This window comes from Sus scrofa, chromosome 4, assembly GCF_054392235.1.
Source record: "Sus scrofa isolate SSC_HxYL_T2T_F1_AM1 chromosome 4, Sscrofa_HxYL_maternal_Yorkshire_Landrace_v2.0, whole genome shotgun sequence".
Classification (NCBI taxonomy): Eukaryota; Metazoa; Chordata; class Mammalia; order Artiodactyla; family Suidae; genus Sus; species Sus scrofa.
Window position 1 is genome coordinate 33905811 of NC_139386.1, and position 21234 is coordinate 33927044.

General features: G+C 47.3%; 1 protein-coding gene across 3 annotated transcripts in view; it reads right to left on the minus strand.

The window, feature by feature from the left end:
* Positions 1–453: 453 nt before the first annotated feature.
* Positions 454–21234, minus strand: part of BAALC (BAALC binder of MAP3K1 and KLF4) — a 92137-nt gene continuing 71356 nt past the window's right edge. Inside the window, exons 2-4 of one of the 3 annotated variants that reach the window (XM_085020594.1) lie at positions 17416–18249; positions 16557–16723; positions 454–2725 (exon numbers count right to left, since the gene is read on the minus strand). In XM_085020594.1, the coding sequence (XP_084876720.1) occupies positions 2615–2725; positions 16557–16723; positions 17416–17437 (300 nt within the window). In that variant the 5' untranslated portion in view covers positions 17438–18249 and the 3' untranslated portion in view covers positions 454–2614. The remainder of the gene's footprint in view (positions 2726–16556; positions 16724–17415; positions 18250–21234) is intronic. The other 2 variants (XM_085020593.1, NM_001129969.1) reach the window with 2 other exon arrangements.

The window sequence follows — 21234 nt, forward strand, 5'->3', positions numbered from 1 at the left end:
CCACCTATGCTAGATGCTCCTGCCCAGAAAGGCCTCATATTGTATGGCAGAAAAAGCCCTGGAGGAGTTAAGAATCCAACGTTGTCACAGCAGCAGCTTGGGAAGCTACTGTGGCTTGGGGTTGATCCCTGGCTTGGGAACTTTTTCATGCCATGGGCTTGGCCAAAAAAAAAAAAAAAAAAAAAAAGAAAGAAAGAAAAAGAAAAAGCACTGGATTTGCAGGCAAATATCCCTCACTTGAGTCCCTACTTACTGGCTGAGTGAACCATAAATACTTTTTAAACTGTAAGTGGGGGCTAGTAGTGTTCTCCTTACCTATTTCACAAGGCTTTTTGGAAGATTCACAAGTATCACTTATGTAAAAGCCCCCTTTGTTTAAAAGAAAAAAAAAAATCTGAGCAGCTCTACATACAAATGTAAGGTGTCAGTAAAGAGTCTCTGTAATTGTCCATGTGTTTGCAATTGATGACTTTATTGACACACTTTGCCAGAGAAAGTGTTAGGCTAATAGAACAATAAGAATCAGTTCCTGTATCATACACACATGAAAAAGTTGTCCGATGAGTTTCCAGTAACAAGGTTTACCTTCTGGTCCTGGGGACATCCAGATCATTCTGGACAGGAGAAACCCAGCTGTGCCCTTCATTTCCTTCTCCTCCAAAGTGAGCAATTGTTTCTATGTCAAACGGAGACACTGTCTCAAGCTGATAAATTCCAAACCACACGAAGCACTTACGTGATGCAAAAACAAGGTTGTAAAGAGAAATGAGGCTTAGCCTGCGGCTGGCAGCACAGTGACTGGTGAAGAAACACAGCACAAAAGCACCATGCATCGTGCCCGTGCTCCGGGACAGTGAGCCCTTGAACTCGCAGGACCAATGCCGAATTTCGGCAGGTGGTAGCTCCTGCTGAGTAATGCCAGAGGGGTCATGGGCATCACAGGTTTTGCTTTATTATTTTTAAAAGTCCTGGAACATGAAGTTCCCTAAAAGCCCTTTTTCAAAGAATCACAAAATGGAAAAGGTTTGGGAAAACCATACTTTTGTGTATGGTAAAGTCTTAGTGATGAGAACACCTAGATCTGGAGTTTAGGACAGAAACCCATCCTGAGAATAAAAGTGAGAATACACTGCAGAGCAATTCACACCACACACCTCGTCAGCATCTAAGCCAATCTCCTCGTTATTAAGTTCACCGTCAGATTCAGGATACAAAGCCGTGCCTGGCCAGACTCCAAACCTCTCAGCCTCTGCACGGTGCCCGATGCAGGACTGGCATTTAATGTTTAATGAAAAAACAGGCAATCCACCTAAGGAAAGAGGATGGATGGACGGACGGACACGACCTGCCTGTGTTTGAGGAATAACAGAGTTGGCAGATAGGGACACCACATGTCTCGAGTTTTCAACCTGCCTGTGTCAATTCTCTGGACCCTGTTAGATAAACACACACCATCAGACTGCCTAGTTCTGCTAAATGTGGAGTTTATTAGTATGATTGGGTACAACTTTAGTCCTCCCTCTTCCAATCCCAGGCATGTTAAGAGTCCTCTAAAAATCATGCTACATTACTTTGGAGGAAAATACTTCTACCTTTACATGTTTAAAGAAATGCTAGAAAATCCTATCAAAATTGGTTATTTATTTACTTATTTTTTCCCGTCTCAGCTGCCTGATTTTTAACACACTGCATGGCGATCTGATGTTCCCGTGAACACACATCCACCAGGTACCGGCTTCTTAAATCGATTCCTTTGCAGACACCAAATGACACAGTCCTGGGTGTGCAAGGAGAGGCTAAAAGAAAGCCGACACGTTTCAGATCTTCTCCCTCTTGTGAGCAGTGGCTGGTCTTTGATTAACAATTGCAAATGGCCTGAATGGAGAGAAAAAACGCTCAGCACAAGGAAAGGAAGAGGAAAGCTGGAGAAACACAATGTCTGCAGAGCCGCAAGGGCGTCCGAGGTTGGATGCATTGCCCATGACTGTGATGCTATGATTCAGAGGCTGACATGGACCCTGGCCTGGGCCAGGAGGGTGAAGGTGGAGGAGAGAGATGTGGGTGTGGCTGTATCCCAGAGAGGCCCCAGCACACGCCATGGGTGTCAGTGGGGTCAGTGTGTATAAAATTGGACCTGAATCCATCTCATACTGGGCTAAGGAAACAAGAATAACAACGTTTTCCTGTTTTCTTGATTTCTCATACATGAGGGTTTAGAACTGGGTGGAAGCCAACTTGTAACTGAACACAGTACACTTTGTGTTGGTGGTATTTTAAAAAGAAAGAAAGAATAAGCTTGCCCGACCCAGCACACACTACGGCAGCAGGTGGTTTTAGCTCACCACGTTTCCATCAGACCAGACTGCCCGAGAGCAAGAGGCAAACTGAACGCACATTTGCAGTTTAATACCCTATGGGAGTGCTCTGCCGATACGTTTACACGATAAACAGGAGGCTGCCAATGCTTAGGCAGCAGTGCTGCCGGGTAATACAGGGTCTCACAAGGCATTCCGCAGCGTTCCCACGCAGCAAGGGCCACCCGCTTCTTCAAAGTTCCTCGATAGGATCCAGGATGCGAAGGGCACCAAAGAAGTCCATCTGGCCCTCAGCTCTCCTAGTTGATGCATTTCTTTGTGATTCTTTGATTTCTGTCCACCTGTCGGATGCTTTCTGTGACATTAATGGTGACTTCTTTTGCAGATGTCCGCTTAGCATCCCTTTTAGCCTGTTAAAAAGTTTAACACGATGAGTTGAGTTACTAGGAAATGTGCAAAGGTCCTAACATTTGCATTAACCTCTTGAGTTTTTTTCATGTGCGAGCACACACACACACACACACACACACACACGGAGAATGATCCGCAAGGACACAGGTATATATACTCCTTTTCATAGACTGCTCACTCTGTAGAAGGTCTCATACCAACCTAGTGTAGAGCTTGATATAAGAAATGCTCAGTAAAGCACTTTTGAATGAATAAATGAATGAATTAGCGAAGGTCCATCAAAGGCCAATGTGAGAGGTTTCACAGCTGGCTTTGGCCAGAGTGGCTAAGGGTTTGAGTTTTGGATTCAGAATGACTTTGGTTTGAATACTAATTATATGACTTCACTGTGGGCAAGTTTTTTCTAACCTCTCTAACCCTTAGATGAGTTTCCTCATCTGTAAGATGGATGATAATAATAGTACCTAACTCATAAGGTTATTGTAAGGATTAAATAAGGTAATGCCTGTCACTAAATAAAAATTTTTAAAAAAGATGATAAATATAAGCGAAAAGTAGGATAGATAGTGGTTCTTCAACTCACTTCTTTTTGCAATTAAAAAAAAAGTGTTTGCTTTTTTAGGGCCACACCCGTGGCATATGGAAGTTCCCAGGCTAGGGGTCAAATCAGAGCTACAGCTGCTGGCCTATACCCCAGCCACAGCAACATGAGATCCAAGCCAGGTCTAGGACCTACACCATAGCTCACGGCAATGCCAGATCCTTAACCCACTGAGCGAAGCCAGGGATTGAACCTGCATCCTAATGGATACTAGTCACATTTGTTTCCATTGTGCCAAGACGGGAACTCCTCAATTTTTTTTATTGAATGAAAGTCTTTAAATTCTACAGTGCTGTACAATTTCCCAAAGTTTAACACGCACGATTATCTGTAACACTGTAATAACCCTTTTATCCCTTAACTGTATATTGCCCCCTCCCCACTGGTAATCATTAGTTTATTCTCTATATCTGTAGATTATCCACTTCTTTTTAAAAATGTTATCTTTTTTTTTTTTTTTTTTTTTTTTTTTTTTTTACGGCCACACCTGTGGCATATGGAAGTTCCTGGGCCAGGGGTCAAGTTGGAGTTGCAGCTGCAGCCAACATCACAGTCACGGCAACACTGGATCTGAGCCACATCTTCGACCTATGCTGCAACTTGCGGTAATGCCAGATCCTTAACCCACTGAGCGAGGCCAGGGATTGAACCCACATCCTCACAGAGACAACATCAGGTCCTTAACTCACTGAGCCACAACAGGAACTCCGATTATCCACTTCTAAGTGAAGACACACCAATGGTAAAAGTCCAGCATTCATATTAGATACTAAAGCACTGATTAAACTGTAGGTTCTTTGAGCACATGTGCACAGCTCTCCCAGTCCCCCTCAAGTGAAGACAATTTTAACCAGTTGGGGCAATTCTGTGTCCAATTCCCTCAGTGATCGTGTGCCTGGAGGGAGCATAATATGGGCCTCGGGAGCTTTCTCCATCGTGGATGGACAGAGATGTGTGCCACCCTATCCCCACTCCAGGAAGGGACCCTGTTTTTACTTGGCTGGTGCATCTGTCCCTCTGCTGCTGTAAGTTTTGGCTGCTAGTCACCCACAGCCACGCCCTTCTTTTAGGACTCGCCCCCATCTTTCCTGTTGTGGCTCCGTGGGTTAAGAATAGGACACAGTTTTGGGTTCGATCCCTGGCCTTGCTCAGTGGGTTAAGGATCCGGTGTTGCTGTAAGCTGTGGCGTAGGTTGAAAATGCGGCTCGTATCTGCCATTGCTGTGGCTGGCAGCTGCTATTCCAATTTGGCCCCTAGCCTGGAAATTTCCATATGCTGTAGGTGCGGCCCTAAAAAGAAAAGAAAAAAAAAGCATTGCCCTCACCTGACTGGAGCCACCTCACCCAGAAGTACAAGAGGTTATACCCTAATTCCTAGAGACAGCCCAGAGCCCATGCCTGATTACTGAGAATACAAAAGCTTTCCCTTTTGCCTTAAGGGGGTATGAGTGTATGATGCCTTTCACACTCCACAGCTCCTATGGGATCAGGCTGAGTCGACCCTACAGCTGTTTTCAGCTGAGCTCACGTACCTGCTGAACTCGGCCCTCTGTCCCACTCTGCTAACCCGCGACCTTAAGGGTTTCCCCTGAGACTACTCTTTCACTCACTGATTTGCACAAGAACCCTCATCCCAGGCTCTATCGCTAGGGAATCGGACCTAAGATAATACTCTACAGGTAATCTGAGGCACTTTGAATACTATGTCTCTTTAGCCTTAACCATTGATTTCATGAGATAGGACTGGTGGTTCTCCTCTTCAGGGTCCCAGTGCCTAGCATAATCAATCTGAGACATAGTAGGGCCTCAGCTGAGCTTTGGTTGAGTAACTGGATGAAGGAGCAAATAAACACATGTGTGAATGTACCTTTGCTTCACCCATCAGTAGCTAATGTTTAGGCAGAGTCAGTCTTCTCCAAGCCTGAACTGGCACTAGGACCTAGCAGTGACTTGTATGGGTTTATTTTTCCCTAAAAGCAGAGATCCTAAAGAAAAGTGTGGCAATGCTGAGGCTAGCTCCAGCTGCTTTCCATTTCGGGTGTTGGTGTATAAAAGCTTTGGGCCGTGGACTAGAGACACAGAGGACTCATTTGAAACGTGCCAAGTTGAAGGCTGCCTTCCCCTCAAACCGGTGGGCAGTAAGAGAGCTTTCCAGCTGGAAATGTAAACTTTCCGAACTGCATCACTGCTTTTCTTTAGAATTACTGGCAAGATTTCACAAAAAGTTATTCAGGATTCCACACAGAAAATGTCTGAACCCGCCTTCTGAAGCTTAAAAATCTGAGCTAAGATTTAATAGTTGGATGATTCGTGATTTTTCAGCTTGTTTAAGAATCAAAAGCTACAAAACAGTTATTCCCAGAAGAGTCACAGAATATATACAGTTTGCATCTCAAGCACAGTGTGGCAATTTCTTAAATCTGTGTATCAAAAGCCTGACTGTACAGAGCTTTGGGGCCAGATGGACCTGGATTTGGCACAAGGCTCTGCCATTAGTGAGCTGTTAGTGACATTGCTTTAACCTCTGAATCTCAGTCCCCTTACTTGAAAGGGGAGAAATAAATGCCTACTTCTTAGGAGTTTTTCTGGAGAGAATGAACCATGTCACTTAGCATTAAGAGGGTGATCCAACTTCTCCTTGTTTGCCCAAGAGTGTCCCATTTTCAAACAGAAAGTCCCACATTCTGGGAACCAACCTCAGGCCCCTGCAAGCACCAGGGCAGTTAGTCAGCCCAATTATATAGCTTTGGACATTAATGCTATTTGTAAAATGATGTCAGTCAAACATACCAAATTTAAATCGAAAACCTTGTTCTACTGAAACTATGACTACTTCTAAACACCAACAATAATAATAACGCCACAAGACCCGCATTTGCATAAAGAACAAACTGGAGTTCTGTACTCTAATGATGGGCACCACCGCCAAAGCCACTTCCAAATAATGAAACTGTATTTAATTTGGCTAATTAAACAATCAGAACAACAACGCACTGACTTGGAAGCATTTTATTTATTTATTTAGTTCGTTTTTTCTAGGGCCAGTCCCTCAGCATATGGAAGTTCCCAGGCTAGGGATCTAATCAGAGCTGTAGCTGCCAGCCTACACCACAGCCACAGCAACACAGGATCCAAGCCACGTCTGCAACCTACACCACAGCTCAGGCAACATCGGATCCTTAACCCACTGAGCAAGGCCATGGATTGAACCCACAACCTCATGGTTCCTAGTTGGATTTGTTAACCACTGAGTCATGACAGGAACTCCTGGAAGCATTTTATAAATGAGAAACTTCTGAGTCTAAGGCCTCAGAGGCACACCCCCTACCCCTTTTAAAGCAGCACGACAATCCAGGAGGTCGGGAGTTGCTGAAATCTAGTTTCAACTTGAAGTCTCAGATTTGAAGCCCAAATGAGAAAAAGACGATGGCTCCCTTTTTCTCCAGGAAGAAGTTCCAAGAAGTAAGTCGCTTTGCCCTCCTATGAGAAAAGTTCCTGTTGTGGCTCAGAGGGTTCAGAACCTGACTAGTATCCATGAGGGTGAGGGTTTGATCTCTGGCCTCACTCATTAGGTTAAAGGTCTGGGGCTGCCATGAGCTGTGGTGTAGGTCACAGATGCGGCTCGGATCTGGCATTGCTGTGGCTGTCGTGTAGGCTGGCAGCTGTAACTCCAATTCAAACCCTAGCCTGGGAACCTCCATGTGCCATGGGTGCGGCCCTTAAAAAAAAAAAAAAAAAAAAAAAAAAGGAAAGACAGTACCACTTGACCATTTGTATCTCAGGGACTGTGACACTTTGTATGACACAGATATTTCCCCCTCTGATGCGGTTTTCAGCCAGCCAGCCCTTGTAATTGAACACCCAACCCTCTTCATTTAACGACAGGAGAAGAAAATGTGTCCTTAGTGCAATTACTGGCTTTAAAAAAAAAAAAAAGATCTTATGGTTCTCAACCCAATGATGAGAAGAACTTATTGGCACCTTTTTCCTTTGCAGCTGTCTGCTAATTCAATCCTTCCTTCACTTCGAAAATCCTTGTTTTGTGGGTTTTATCACCACTGACTCTTGTTAATGGGCCAAATTCTTGTTTCTCACCCAGTTTTACAGCTTTTCTATTCTTCCCTTGCCTCATTTTAATTTCTGCAAGTTCAGAATTACAGATTTTAGTCCTCTTGATACTGCGTCTTTAATTAAGTCATTTATTGGCTGCCATTTCTCAAGGGTAACTAGACTGACGGTGATAACTTCCTGGCAGATGGACCTGCTCCTCTTGGGGCTCAGAAGTCGACAACCCAGCTCATTCCCAGAAGGAGGCCTGGACTCCAGAGGGCAGCTAAGTCAGCTCAGCCTTTTCTCACTTTCCCCCGAAACGGAAATAGAAATGTTCTCTGCTTGACTTTGATGCCAGAAATATACCCAACACGGGGCTGTGCCAACCTTTCCACAGTTCCTTGCAGACAATGAAAAAAAACCAGGCTTACTGAAGATCATGATTTATTAGACATCAATTTTCTGTATGACTAGTATTTAAAAAATCTTTCTATTAAAGTATAGTTGATGTACAATGTTGTGCCAATTTCTGCTGTACAGCAAAGTGACTCAGTTATACATACAAATACATTCTTTCTTTTTTTTTTTGCTTTTTAGGGATGCAGCTGTGGCATATAGAAGTTCCCAGGCTAGGGGCTACATCAGAGCTGCAGCTGCCGGCCTATGCTACAGCCACAGCAACCCCAGATCCCAGCTATGTCTGTGACCTACACCACTGCTCACAGCAACGCTGGATCCTTGGCCCACTGAGAGAGGTCAGAGGTCAAACCTGCATCCTCATGGATACTAGTTGGGTTCATTACCGCTGAGCCACAACGGAACGCACAGCTCATTATTATTATTATTATTATTATTATTTGTCTTTTTGCCATTTCTAGGGCTGTTCCCGCAGCATATGGAGGTTCCCAGGCTAGGGGTCCAATTGGAGCTGTAGCCGCCAGCCGATGCCAGAACCACAGCAACTCGGGATCTGAGCCACGTCTGCAACCTACACCACAGCTCATGGCAACACCGGCTCCTTAACCCACTGAGCAAGGCCAGGGATCAAACCTGAAACCTCATGGTTCCTGCTCGGATTCGTTAACCACTGAGCCATGACGGGAACTCCACATCTCATTATTTCTTAGGAAGCGTTGCAACCAGACACACCCTGGGCCATCTTATTCCCGCTGTACTTTCTTCTTGGCCTTTAACCAGAGTTTGGATTCTATGTTTAATTCCTTGTTTGTTTGCTTATTTTTATACCTTCATCAGATTAAAACTTCGAGGAGGTAGGATCCCAGTCTGTTGTAGTATCCCCAGCATCTTAGTGCTTATCACATCATAGCTGTCTGACAAATAATTTGATAAAGAACATGGAGTTCCCATCCTGGCTCAGTGGTTAAGGAATCCGACTAGGAACCATGAGGTTGCGGGTTCGATCCCTGGCCTCGCTCAGTGGGTTAAGAATCTGGCGTCGCCCTGAGGAGTGGTGTAGGTTGCAGATGAGGCTCGGATCCCGAATTGCTGTGACTGTGGGGTAGGCCGGTGGCTACAACTCTGATTTGACCCCTAGCTCGGGAACCTCCATATGCCGCAGGAAGCGGCCCTAGAAAAGGCAAAAAGACAAAAAAAAACATGTGTGTGAAGATACATCCTCAAAGGAAAAGACCCCTGGGAACAGAACCTGTTTGCATGGCCCTGCCTAAACATCCTAGAACTTTCCTACAGGATTTCAATCATGCTCATTATTGACTGTTTCTTGCCCCATCCCTGAGAGACCCGGGTATGTTGCTCATTTGCTGTTCCCTTTGAGGCAGCTGAAGTCACTCAGGCTAAAGCCATCTGTCCAAGGCCAATGTCAGCAGAGGTGGTGAGTTGAACTACAGATGGTGGGGGGCTGGATGCGGGCTTTGGGTCTCACCTCCAGCCTCCCACAGCTGCCAGCACTCACACTCAATTCTCCACCATTTTGCTTCATGTCATGGGAAGGAAGATCATGCAGTCTGGAGGCAGAGAGACCTGGGCTTGAATACCAACACAGCCCCATCACTGCTCCTTGTGCCAAGCTGGCCAGATACCTAACCTTCCCGAGCCAGTTTGCCCAGCCGGGGAATGATGCTACTTACCACTTAGAGTGGTGAGCGGTGGGGACGATGCCATATATTTCTTGTGTCTGGCTCACAGTAGACACTCTGATGATGTTAGTTCCTTCCTCTCCTTCTTCCCAAAAGATTAAAGTCTGAGACTCATCAGCTGCAACTCAAGACGTTTTTTTTTTCTCTTCAGCCAAGTCCCATGAGAAGGAGACACAATAACAGACGTCTAGCTGCTTCCGAATTCCGTGAACTTATTTGCTGCTGCTTCACTGGCATGAATTGGGGTCATTCAGGAAACTTTGATCTTAGCAACTTCACAAGGGCCAGGATGCTCGTCTCCAAAGGGAGGGATCAGATCACGCCTCTGGCAAAACTCTGAGGAACTCCCCAAGCCTAAAGCAAATCCTGTGCAGACCACAGCGCCCTGGGCTAGCTCAGTCGAACTCAGGCTAGGGGTTTTTATTTATTAGGTATCAAATGCCAAAAGGAGTGGATGCTTTTCAACTTAAACCTCAGACAGCGCAAACACTAGGAGGGCAGTAAAACCTGATTTAGAAAAGCAATTCGGCTCCAGGAAAACAATCATCAATCATATGACAGGGTACTGGATGGGGAAGAGGGTGCGGTGCTGGGGGAAACCTTTCTAATCCGAATTAGATTAGAATCAACACTTCACAAGTACATCCTAGGTGCAAACCCCAGAAGCAGGCTTAGGCAGCCAGGGAGGAATGCAAGAACAAGAAGGTCTCTGCCTGAGTCTTCCAATTGAATTTTTTTTTTTTTTTCCCACTTAGATGACTAGTGAGTCTTGCAATTGTTTTGTTTGTTTGTTTTGGGTTTTCTTTTTCTTGTTCAGTGGAACATGCAGCATCTGGAAGTTCCCAGGCCAGGGATCAAATTGGAGCCAGAGCTACCACCTTCGCCATAGCTGCAGCAACACTGGATCCTTAACCCACTGTACCAGGCTGGGGATCAAACCGGTGCCTCCACAGAGACAAGCCAGATCATTAACCCATGGCACCCACTCCAAGTCTTGCAATTCTTCATCCACATAAGGTAACAGCTGCTATTGAGATGCACTGTGGAAATCACTATACACACACCCACACCCACACCCACACACCCCTATGCTGCTACACTGCTTCCTTTTCCCAGGCTCAAACTAGCATATGCAGCCAAGTATCCTTCTAAAAGGTCTCCCTCTCTGGTTGTCCCCAATGATTTCTTTGTTCTCTCTCCTTTTCACATCATGTTTTTGTTTTTTTCTAGGAAAACTCTCCTCTTGAATCTCATTTCACCAGCAGCCAGGAGAAATTTAGGCTGGTCCCTTCCTCCCTCCTGGATCAGGCCTCTCTGGTCACATCTCTGAGGCCTCACCTCCCTCTCCCGGTTGGCACCAAGCACCAAGCCTTGCCAACAATCAAACACTGGGGTGGGGGAGGGGCAGCAGGAGGAGGGGCAGCAGGAGGAGGGGGCTCCTGAGCTGAGCATCAGTCCAGGCACTGGCTAATTTCTTTAGCGCAGTCTGGCCACTTTGCCAAGAATAATAAGGCAACTCAAAAAAGATGCAGCTTCTGGGGAATTCCTGTCATGGCTCAGTGGTTAAGGAATCCGACTAGGAACCATGAGGTTGCTGTTCCATCCCTCGCCTTGCTCAGTGGGTTAAGGATCCAGCCTTGCCGTGAGCTGTGGTGTAGGTCAAAGACGTGGCTTAGACCCCACGTTGCTGTGGCTCTGGTGTAGTAGGCTGGCGGCTACAGCTCCAATTAGACCCCTAGCCTGGGAACCTCCATGTGCCTCGGGTGCGGCCCTAGAAAAAGACAAAAAAAAAAAAAAAAAACGATGCAGCTTCTGAGGACGTGAAGGCTCGTGGGAGGCCAGCCCAGAGCTACATCCACATCCACTTTTGTGCCTGAGCTGGGTTCTTGAGGAGGCAGCTCTGGAGGAGAAAAACAAGACTTCTAAGCCTGAAGAGATGGCACGTTCTGAAGAGGTGGCACATTCAGGTCAGAGAGTAAACATCTGGAGGTGGCCCAGAATTCCTGAGCAAATAATTAGCAGGAGAGAATCCGCTTGAGCTGTTTGTTGAGCTCAGGGAAGGAGAGGGTGGGGAGGAGACAGTCAGTGATTTATCAGAGGCTGTGCAGCCAAAAAGGTCCCGAGTGACTGGAGCGAATCAATGTTTAACAGAGAAGGGAGAGAGCGCCCCACTGAGACAGCTGCAACTTGTGAAAGATCATTTTTTTCTGCCGGTTAGCACCTATGAACACCAGGCATGAGACCGAGGCCAGAAGGAACTGAAAGAGGGAGGATGTGGTTTGTTTGGTGGGACCCGGAGTGGGGAAGGGCTCTGAACACAAGCTGCTGTCGCTCATAGCCATTAGCGACATCAGTTGCCCCTCTTGGCCCTTAGAAAGCGATCTGTGGGATCACATCTATGTTACTTTTTTTTTGCTATTTCTTTGGGCCGCTCCCGCGGCATATGGAGGTTCCCAGGCTAGGGGTCGAATCGGAGCTGTAGCCACCGGCCTACGCCCGAGCCACAGCAACGCAGGATCCGAGCCACGTCTGCAACCTACACCACAGCTCACGGCAACGCCGGATCCTTAACCCACTGAGCAAGGGCAGGGACCAAACCCGCAACCTCATGGTTCCTAGTCGGATTCGTTAACCACTGCGCCACGACGGGAACTCCCCTATGTTGCTTTTTTAATTTTATTTTTTATTTTTTTATTTTTTTTTTAATGGCTGCTCCTGCAGCATATGGAAGTTCCCAGGTTAGGGGTTGAACTGGAGCTGTAGCTGCCAGTCTACACCACAGCCACAGCCACAACCATGCAGGACCCGAGCCGCATCTGCAACCTACACCACAGCTCATGGCAACGACGGATCTTTAAGTCACTAAGCAAGGCCAGGGATCAAACCCCCATCTTCATGAATGCTAGTCAGGTTCTCAACTCCCTGAGCCACAACAGGAACTCCCTTTTATTTTTTTTCACATCAGTGTTAAGTCCACTGGTTGTTACCCCCACAAGTGGCCTTTTATTTCCATCACAGCACCACTTCAAATCTATAAGACTTTGTTCATTTATTCTGTAGTATCTGACTTCCCCACACTCAGCACCACTAAAACTGGCAGCTGCTTTAGAGCAAAGGGCATGTGTGCCCGTCCTACTCGTGGATCCTTGGCCTTAGAATAGTGCCAGATGGCGCTCAGTTGACAAACATAGATGAATGAATCCAAAGAGTGCTTACAGGAACTGATGAGGAAAATTTCCAGGCCCAGAAAGGATGGCCTTCAACAAATTCGCTTTGCAATCTAAATGGGAACACTGTGTAGACACGTGCATGAAGATGCACGCTTCATGAAAAGGTTCTTCTAGAGAAGGAAGGCTTAAAAAAAATTACAAAAGTGCCAAGGAACTGTCAAACAGTGGCCTGATGATGTCCAGGCAATGCTGTGAAGTATTAACAGGTCATTTTGGAGGAGCTAAGGAAGAGTGGATACTGCCTGCGTCAGACACAGAAAACACAGGAAGCATTAGCCTGGATATGAGACAAGCTGGGAAGAGACAGTATATAGAAAGCCCTGGAGAGAACAGGAAGAAAATTCTTTTCTTGGGGCAGATTCTTGGCAGCCGAGCCCCAAGTTGGTACGAGATGGCTCTGCTGACAGAAACTATAACCAGAGGTAGACCAGCGGATCCCTTAGGCAGCAAACCTTTGCTTTTGAGGAAGTCAGGGCGCCCAGTGGCTGGTGAGGTCCCAGCAAGTCCACTGATGCATTTCAGCAATGATCTCAAATCGTACAACTGAAGCTATCTGCTCCCTGATCTTATTTTGGAAATACTTGCAACACAGCATTGTTCATTGAATTGTGAAAACAAAAGCTGTGACGTTGGCTTATCAGTGTGTGCCATCTGCGGCCCCCCCCCCCCCGCCCCCGTGCTGTGTTGGTCAGGTGTGTGTGCTTCTCACTCCCTTGCAGCTCGGTTTCTACTGTGGCTAAAGCTCTAGAGGGGCCAGCTCCTCTGGCTCCCTTTTAAGACTACCACACAAGCCCCCAGGTATGTTCATGGGTGTTGTGGGAGGGCTTTCCTGAGCCACCTCTGAGTCTCCCATCTCATCCGTGAACTGCAGACAACAATCCTAATATCGCAGAGTCGTTGTGAGGATTAGATGAGTTAATACAACGAGTGCTTAGCAGCCTACACCACACCTAAGGGCCTAAGAAAGACAGGACTGAGCACAATTTACTGGCCTTACATTCCTACGGTCCATAACTGGAACCCATCTGCTGCTGGTTAGTGTGTAAAGTTGTGTAACCACTTTGGCAGTAACTATTAAAGTCAAACATATCCCCATCCTGTGCGGCAGGAATTCTACTCCTGGGTACACACCCCTGAGAAGTGAATGTCCACCAAAGGACAGTCACAAGAATGGCCACAGCTATGCTGTTCAGAACAGCCCTGAACTGGAAACAACCCAAATGTCCTTCAAGGCGAATGGTTGCATTGCGGTGTATTCATTTAGTGGAATACACATAACGATGCGAATGAGAAAATTTTTGCAACCCACAACATCATGGCTGATTCTCACCAGCATAATGTTGAACAAAAAGACGCCAGACATGAAAGAGTGCACACAGCATGATTCCATTTATCAAGGTCAAAAATAAAATACACTGGTCGCTAATGCTAGATGTCAGAAGACTGGTTATGTTGTGGGGGGTGGAGAGTGACTGGCACATCCCAGTCACCACAGTGAGGGGCACAAGGGGGATTTTTGGAGTATTGACACTGTCCTGTGTCTCCTCATGGAAGATGTTACATGGGTGTGTCACCTTATTAAAATTCATTGCACTTATGACTGATTTGTACATTTTTCTAGGTGTACGTTATATGTAGTAGGCTGTCCCTAATCCTTTGCTGTCTCTCCACTGGGGACAGAGGGCATTTCCTTGTCCTGTTGATGCTGGGCTTGTCCATGTGAATTTGGCTAAGAGGAGGTTAGATGGTAGGATGTGAGCAGAGACAGGAAATATGCTTGAGTAGTTTGGCTTTGCACTCTTGGGTTTCTGCCACACCCATGAGAATATACCTCCCAGAGCTGTGGCTTTTTTAGTCTGATTCCCAGAATAATACTCATGGAACAGACCGCGCTAGACCTGGAGCCTGAAGCCTGGAGCCTGAGGTCAGGTCTAGCCATTCCAGTTGCAGCTGATTGTGAGGAAAAAAAGATTGTTGCTTTAAGCCGCTGAATGTTGATTTGCTTTGTTATGCAGCATTATTACGGCAATAGCTGACTAATACATCATTCTTTGACAAAAAAGTACTTTAAGATCTCTGTGCTCCACTTTTCTAAGAGTCACCTATTTCAAATTTTTTTTTTGTCTTTTTTGTCCTTTTAGGGCCACACCCATGGCATATGGAGGTTCCCAGTAGGGGTCCAATTGGAGCTGTAGCCGCCGGCCTACACCACAGCCACAGCAATGCCAGATCCAAGCCGCATCTTCGACCTACACCACAGCTCACAGCAACGCTGGATGCTTAACCCCTGAGCAAGGCCAGGGACCGAACCCGCAACCTCGTGGTTCCTAGTCGGATTCATTTCTGCTGCGCCATGACGGGAACTCCAGCTGAACACAATTTTAAAGTGATGGATGATGGAGGTGAGGCGGTGCATGCCAGGCAAAACTGCTTCCTCACACCCATGGCGCATCTTGGCTTAAAGGGTGAGGGCACAAGTGTGGGGAGGAGGCCAGGGAACACAAGTTAGGGTCTGCACTAGAACAGTGACTGAGCTTTGAAGTGTAGTTCTGTGGGGCCCAGACTGCCTTGGGAGACGGCAGTGATGCTTGGCCTCCAGAAGGCTAGCTTATGCGGGGACAAAGCAGGCAGTATAGGACCCAGGAAGGCCACAGCTGCCCTCAGATCTACACCCACCTGTGACTTTGTGTCTGAAGGGCCACCATCAGGGTTTACTTTAATTGGATTTTGGTGCTGTGTGCCTCACCAGCCCCTGTTAAGCCTGACTGTCTTTCTCATGGCACTTTTCAGTTTACAAAGAGCAGGCCCACCTGTTCTCTCATCCTGGTGTTATTTCCATGGTGTGCATAAGGAACCTGAGACTCTGGGAGATGGAATGATTTCTGCAAGGCCACTGAGTTAATGAGCGTTAGAGCTGAATTTGCAACAGGTTTCCCGACCAAAGCTTAGCGAGCTAACACACAGGTGCAGGGCAAGAATTCCATCATGAGCTAACCTAGCTGGATCCTGAGAAAACAGATGGTGTTGGCCCGAGGGATCCGACAAGGGAGAGGGGGGGAAATGGGGTGGGAGGGCTGGGTAAGCAGTGGCCTTTGAAGGGGGGATGGGACATGGGGAGAAGGAGGAAGCGAGAGGGAGGAGCGGAGTGGGGAGAGGAAGAGACTGCAGATCCCCGCACTGGTCTCCCGAGGACCCTGGTCCCCTCGGGAGGAGTCAGAGGAGGCAGCAGAAGGAGCACGTCCCAAAAACAGCTCAGAGAAAAGAATTGCAATGGATGCAGGCTAAGTCCAAGGACTCCATGTAGCCCCGCCTCATCCCCAACAGCAACAGCGTGGGGGTGATGCTGCCACCACTTTCTGCAAACGAGAGCTCCCCTTTGGGGAGCCTCCCACTGGCCGCCTGGTTGGAGGGGGTGAGGCAGAATGCCAGGCCTGTCTTCTACCACCCCCTTCTTCTCTCCCCTTCCCAGCCAACCCCTGAGACTGCCTGACCGGAGACTAGTTCCTGTCACCAGAAGAGTCCTCACTATCAAGATGGTGAGAGCTGCGACAGCAAAGGAGACCCTTGAACTAAGCCGTATTTCAACAAACACACACTTCCTTCAGAGCACAAATATCAAGGACCATTTCCGCCGATTCAACAAAACACAGCCACCCTCAAGGCGGGGGGTGGGGGGACCATTTTCTTTGCAACCAAATGCACAGGGATGGGTGGAGACATTCCCCTGCAAGGGGAGCCCTCACCACCCCTTCCCTGGGTGCAGCTTGGCTCTGCCCTGAAGCAAGCTGCTCCCACGTCTCAGGTCCTAAGTCTGCTCTGTTTCTGTGACCTACCTCTGTAGTCCGGAGGCCATTCTGTTTCTGGGTCAGGGGGCCTGAGCCGAGGCTCTGGGGATTCGGGCACTGGGTCCCACAGCTCATCTTCTTCTCTGGGTTGGATGTTCCACCTGGGGCTGTAGACCGGGGCACACCATTGGCAGACACGCCATCTTCCAGCACACCTGGGGGAGGGGAGCAGAGGGTGGTACTAGTCTTGCACGTGGCAGTTACTGCCAACAATCCCTAAGCGTGTGGGAAAATGAGGGCACAAAAGAAGAAATACAAATCGTCCAGAAATCCCACCATGCAGAGCTACCATTGCACATGCATTTCTTATTACAAAATATACTTTAAAATAATTTTGTAACCCAAATTTGTAGTTAATAGTTCATCCCTGACATTTTTCCATGCCCGTATACATTCTGCTATATTATTTTTTACACACTTAGTCTGTCGCTGTATGGATGTGTTACCACTGATTTAATCAATCCCCTTTAATTGGGTATTTGCTTTTACTTTTTCATATTAAAGGTCACTGTGATGCAACCCCCTGGGGGTTAAAGCTTCCTTCCTTCCTTTCCTTTGTCTTTTTAGGGCCACACCTGGGGCATATGGAAATTCCCAGGTTAGGGATCGAATCAGAACTGTAGCTGCCAGCCTACACCACAGCCATCACAACACTGGATCCAAGCCACGTTTGCAGACTATACCATGGCTCATGGCAACGCCAGATTCTTACCCACTGAGTGAGGCCAGGGATCAAAACGTCATCCTCATGGATACTACTTGGGTTCGTTACCACTGAGCCATGATGGGAATTCCAAGCTTTATTCTTAATTATTTCCTTAGGATGAATTCCTAGAAGTGGGATTACCGGTTAGAAGGTTAGACATCATTTTTTCCGTAGCTCCGTCTCAAGGTGTTGGAGTGAGTATGTGTTCCTCCCGTGAAATGCCAAGACCTGACAGAATGAATTTGAAATACAGCCTCACTGCAATGCAAGAGGAGGACGACAGTGAGGAACTCATGGGGAAAGCGGATCTGATTGAAAAGATAAAAGGGCACCCGGAGAGCCTGAAGGGGAGACCGTGTCGGGGCCAAGAAGCTGGCAGAGGCTCCATGGCGGCCACAGGGAGGCCAGGCAGCCAGGTAGGTTGGTCCTTCTACTCCCCGCACTGAGGCCAGTCAACAAGGATGGAGCAGTCTTTGGGAGTGAGATATTGTGATACAAAAAGAAATATATATTATGTCTCTGTCCCCAGGTCCTGACATGGAGCTCCTAAAACCCTTGTAATTTCCTGAGTGACAGGGGTGATGGCAGCATCTTTTGTTAAAACATTTAGTCTCTGCTCACCCTTCATGACACAGAGCTCCTAAAGTCTGGGATTTATTGAGTGATGGGAGTGACAGGAGCACTGTTCGTTCTAACAAAGCAGCCCCCTAGACAGCTTCAGGATGGGGGCACCTTGCCAGAAAGACCTAACCTTGCGTAGGAGGCTGGAAATATCAGCCCTACCTTCCACAGGGAGCCGAACTGGAGATTGAGTTGGTAATTGATGATGCCTACGTGATGAAACCTCCATTAAAAACCCCTAAGTGGGAGTTGCCATCGTGGTGCAGTGGTTAACAAATCCGACTAGGAACCATGAGGTTGCGGGTTCGATCCCTGGCCTCACTCAGTGGGTTAAGGATCTGGCGTTGCCGTGAGCTGTGGTGTAGGTCGCAGACGTGGCTCGGATCCCGCGTTGCTGTGGCTCTGGTGTAGGCCGGTGGCTATAGCTCTGATTCGACCCCTAGCCTGGGAACCTCCACATGCCGCGGGAAGCGGCCCTAGAAAAGGCAAAAAGACAAATAAATAAATAGATAAGTAAAGAGCGATGTAGTGATCTGGAAGAGCAAACCAAGGAATTCACCTGGAAGAGGTAAGTGAATGTGTGAAAAACATGTTAAGAAACACAAAAGAAATCCAGAAATTGCAACCATAATGGAACAGGAGCTCCAAAATGAAGAAGCAGAGAAAACTGAAGGGAACCAATATTTACAAAAGTTAAAAAAAATATTGCTCAGAACTGAAGACAGACATGAAATCTCAAATTGAAATTGTCTACCATGTGCTGGCAGGACAGATAAAAAGAAAATGCAACACAGACAGATCTTAGTGAAATTTCAGAATATCACTGATAACAAGGAAAGCTTCGGAAGAGGAAAAAAAAATCAAGAATGAGACTGACGTCTGACTTTTCATCAGCAGCTAATGCATGTAAGGAACTATATACAACAATGTCTTCAAGATTTCAAAGGATATACACTTTTTCTTTCTTTTTCGGCCACCCCACAGCATGCAGAGTTGCCAGGCCAGGGGTGGAATCTGGAGTTGTGACTTATGTAACAACTGCAGCAACATGGGATCCTTAACCCTCATTATTGGGCCAGGGGATCGAACCCATCACTGCACACTGACCATTTGCTTCACCAGCAGGAACTCCCAAAGGATATGCACACATTTAAAGGCTTTTGCAATTTATTACGATTAACCTCTAAAAACCTTTTTCCAAGCACCCTATTGCCCTTCTGCCAATAATATATGAAATGGCAATACTCCCTACACCCTTACAAAAACTGGATGTTTTCTTTGTTTCTTTCTTTCTTTTTTTTTTTTTTTTTTGGTCTTTCCTAGGGCCATACTTGCACATGGAGATTCCTAGGCTAGAGGTCTAATTGGAGCTACAGCTGCCAGCCTACACCAGAGCCGCAGCAACATCAGATCCAAGCTGCATCTTCGACCTACACCACAGCTCACCGCAACACGGGATCCTTAACCCACTTAGCGAGGCCAGGGATTGAACCTGCATCCTCGTGGATGCTAGTCAGATTCGTTAACCACTACTCCAAGATGGGAACTCCACTTTTTTTGTTTCTTATCTTTACCAACTTAAGAAGCAAAATAAAGTATCTCATTGCTTGGATTTTCTTTCTTGATTTCCTAGAGATATTATATTATTTGTGGGCCTCCTGGCTAATTGTGTGTATGGTGGCAGGTAGCCTATACCCACAGGAAGTTCCCGGGCCAAGGATCTAACCCGCCCCACAGCTGTAACCAGACCCACAGCACTGACAATGCCAGATCCTTAACCTGCTGAGCCACGGGGGAACTCCTGGGTATATTTTTTTTCATTGTCAAGTCATGTGCCTATCTTACGTTTAGGGTGTTGGCTTGGGTTTGTTTTCAGTCAATCTTAAGGAAAACGAACAAAATCTTTTCCCAGAGTGTTGAGAAATTCCTTGCCATGAGGCAGGCACTGGATGCACAGTGTATTCCATATTCTATGGGAGGGAGGAGCAGAACTAATGAGGCAGTGAGCCAAAGGACACACGTGTCCACATGTCACCATGTGCTCTGCCAAGTGCTATGAGGCTCTTAACGGGCCACGGGATAGAACTCAGAATGTAAAACGCTATTAGTCACAATATAAGATGCCTGGTCCAGAGTCTCCAGAACTGGCAGGTGCTGCAGATAAGTTCTAGACATGCAGAAAAATGGGTTCCTTCAGCTGGGCTTGCCCCATATCTTTGTGTCCCTCCTCCTCCACCAGCTGGCAACATGGTCTCCCTTCTCTTCCCATGCCCCTCCACACTGCGCCAGCTGTGCCTCTCATGCAGGGGTACAGACACCCCAGCACACAGGGTCAATCTCCATCTCTGCTGCTCCCTGCCAACAGCTGCCACCTGGCAAGGAGAGTGCAAACCTGGAGACTGAATTGGGTGAAAAGGCTCAGAAAGACCCTGGAAGCAGGTTGGATGTGATTTGGGTTGGTCCTTCCAGGCTCCTGGCACCCACGGAAGAGTTTAAAACAGAACTTCTCACTGTGGTCCAGGGACCAAACTGTCATCACTGGTCTGCTGTGGGATAAGTATAAAGACCAAACACAAGCATTTGAAAATTCCTATGACAATCTGATGTTGCTAGAATATCAAAGGGTGAACTTGTCTTACTGAACTTGTCTAAGTGAAGCGGGTATAGACCACTTCCAGTGCAATCAAGCTCAAGGGCTGGGAGCGGTGGATTCGCTATGCACATATTTGTCTGTGAGGGGCTGTGGGAAAAGGCGACTGGTCTTGAAGGAGGGCTGGGGGCTTTGGAGGGTTCGTCCTTTTGGCCCCCAGATAGCCTGCCCTGTAGGGAAGGGTGGAGCCATGGGGTGGGGCAGAAAATGGGGGGCTCTAGAGCCCAAGACCAAGGCAGAGACCCCGCTTACCAAAGACGAGGGTAGAACTGCTTCTAGCCCCTGGGACTGCCGAGCAGGACCCCAGGCTGGCCAGTACTGCCTCGACTGCTTACTGCAGGGGGCCAGCGGGCATCAGTAGCTATTGATGGGGTGCCCTGTAGTAAGTAGCATACTGAGGTCGGGTCTTCATTTTCCTAGCTTCCACCCAGCAAGGTTTTCATGAGTGCCCCATGTTCTCTACACACCCTGCCACTGGAAAAGGGTGCAGATTCAAGAAAAGGCAGGGAGCTTGTGCAGCAAGGAGGTTCCTCATGCCTTCAAGGAGGAGTGGTGGGAAGAGAGAACAGATGGTAAGTTGTGCAGGGAGTTACAGATGCTGTATCAGCCAGAGTTTGTAGCTGCAAGCAAGGAAAACTGACGCCAGCACATCAAGTAGAAAGGTGACTCATTTAAATGATCTGAGAAGC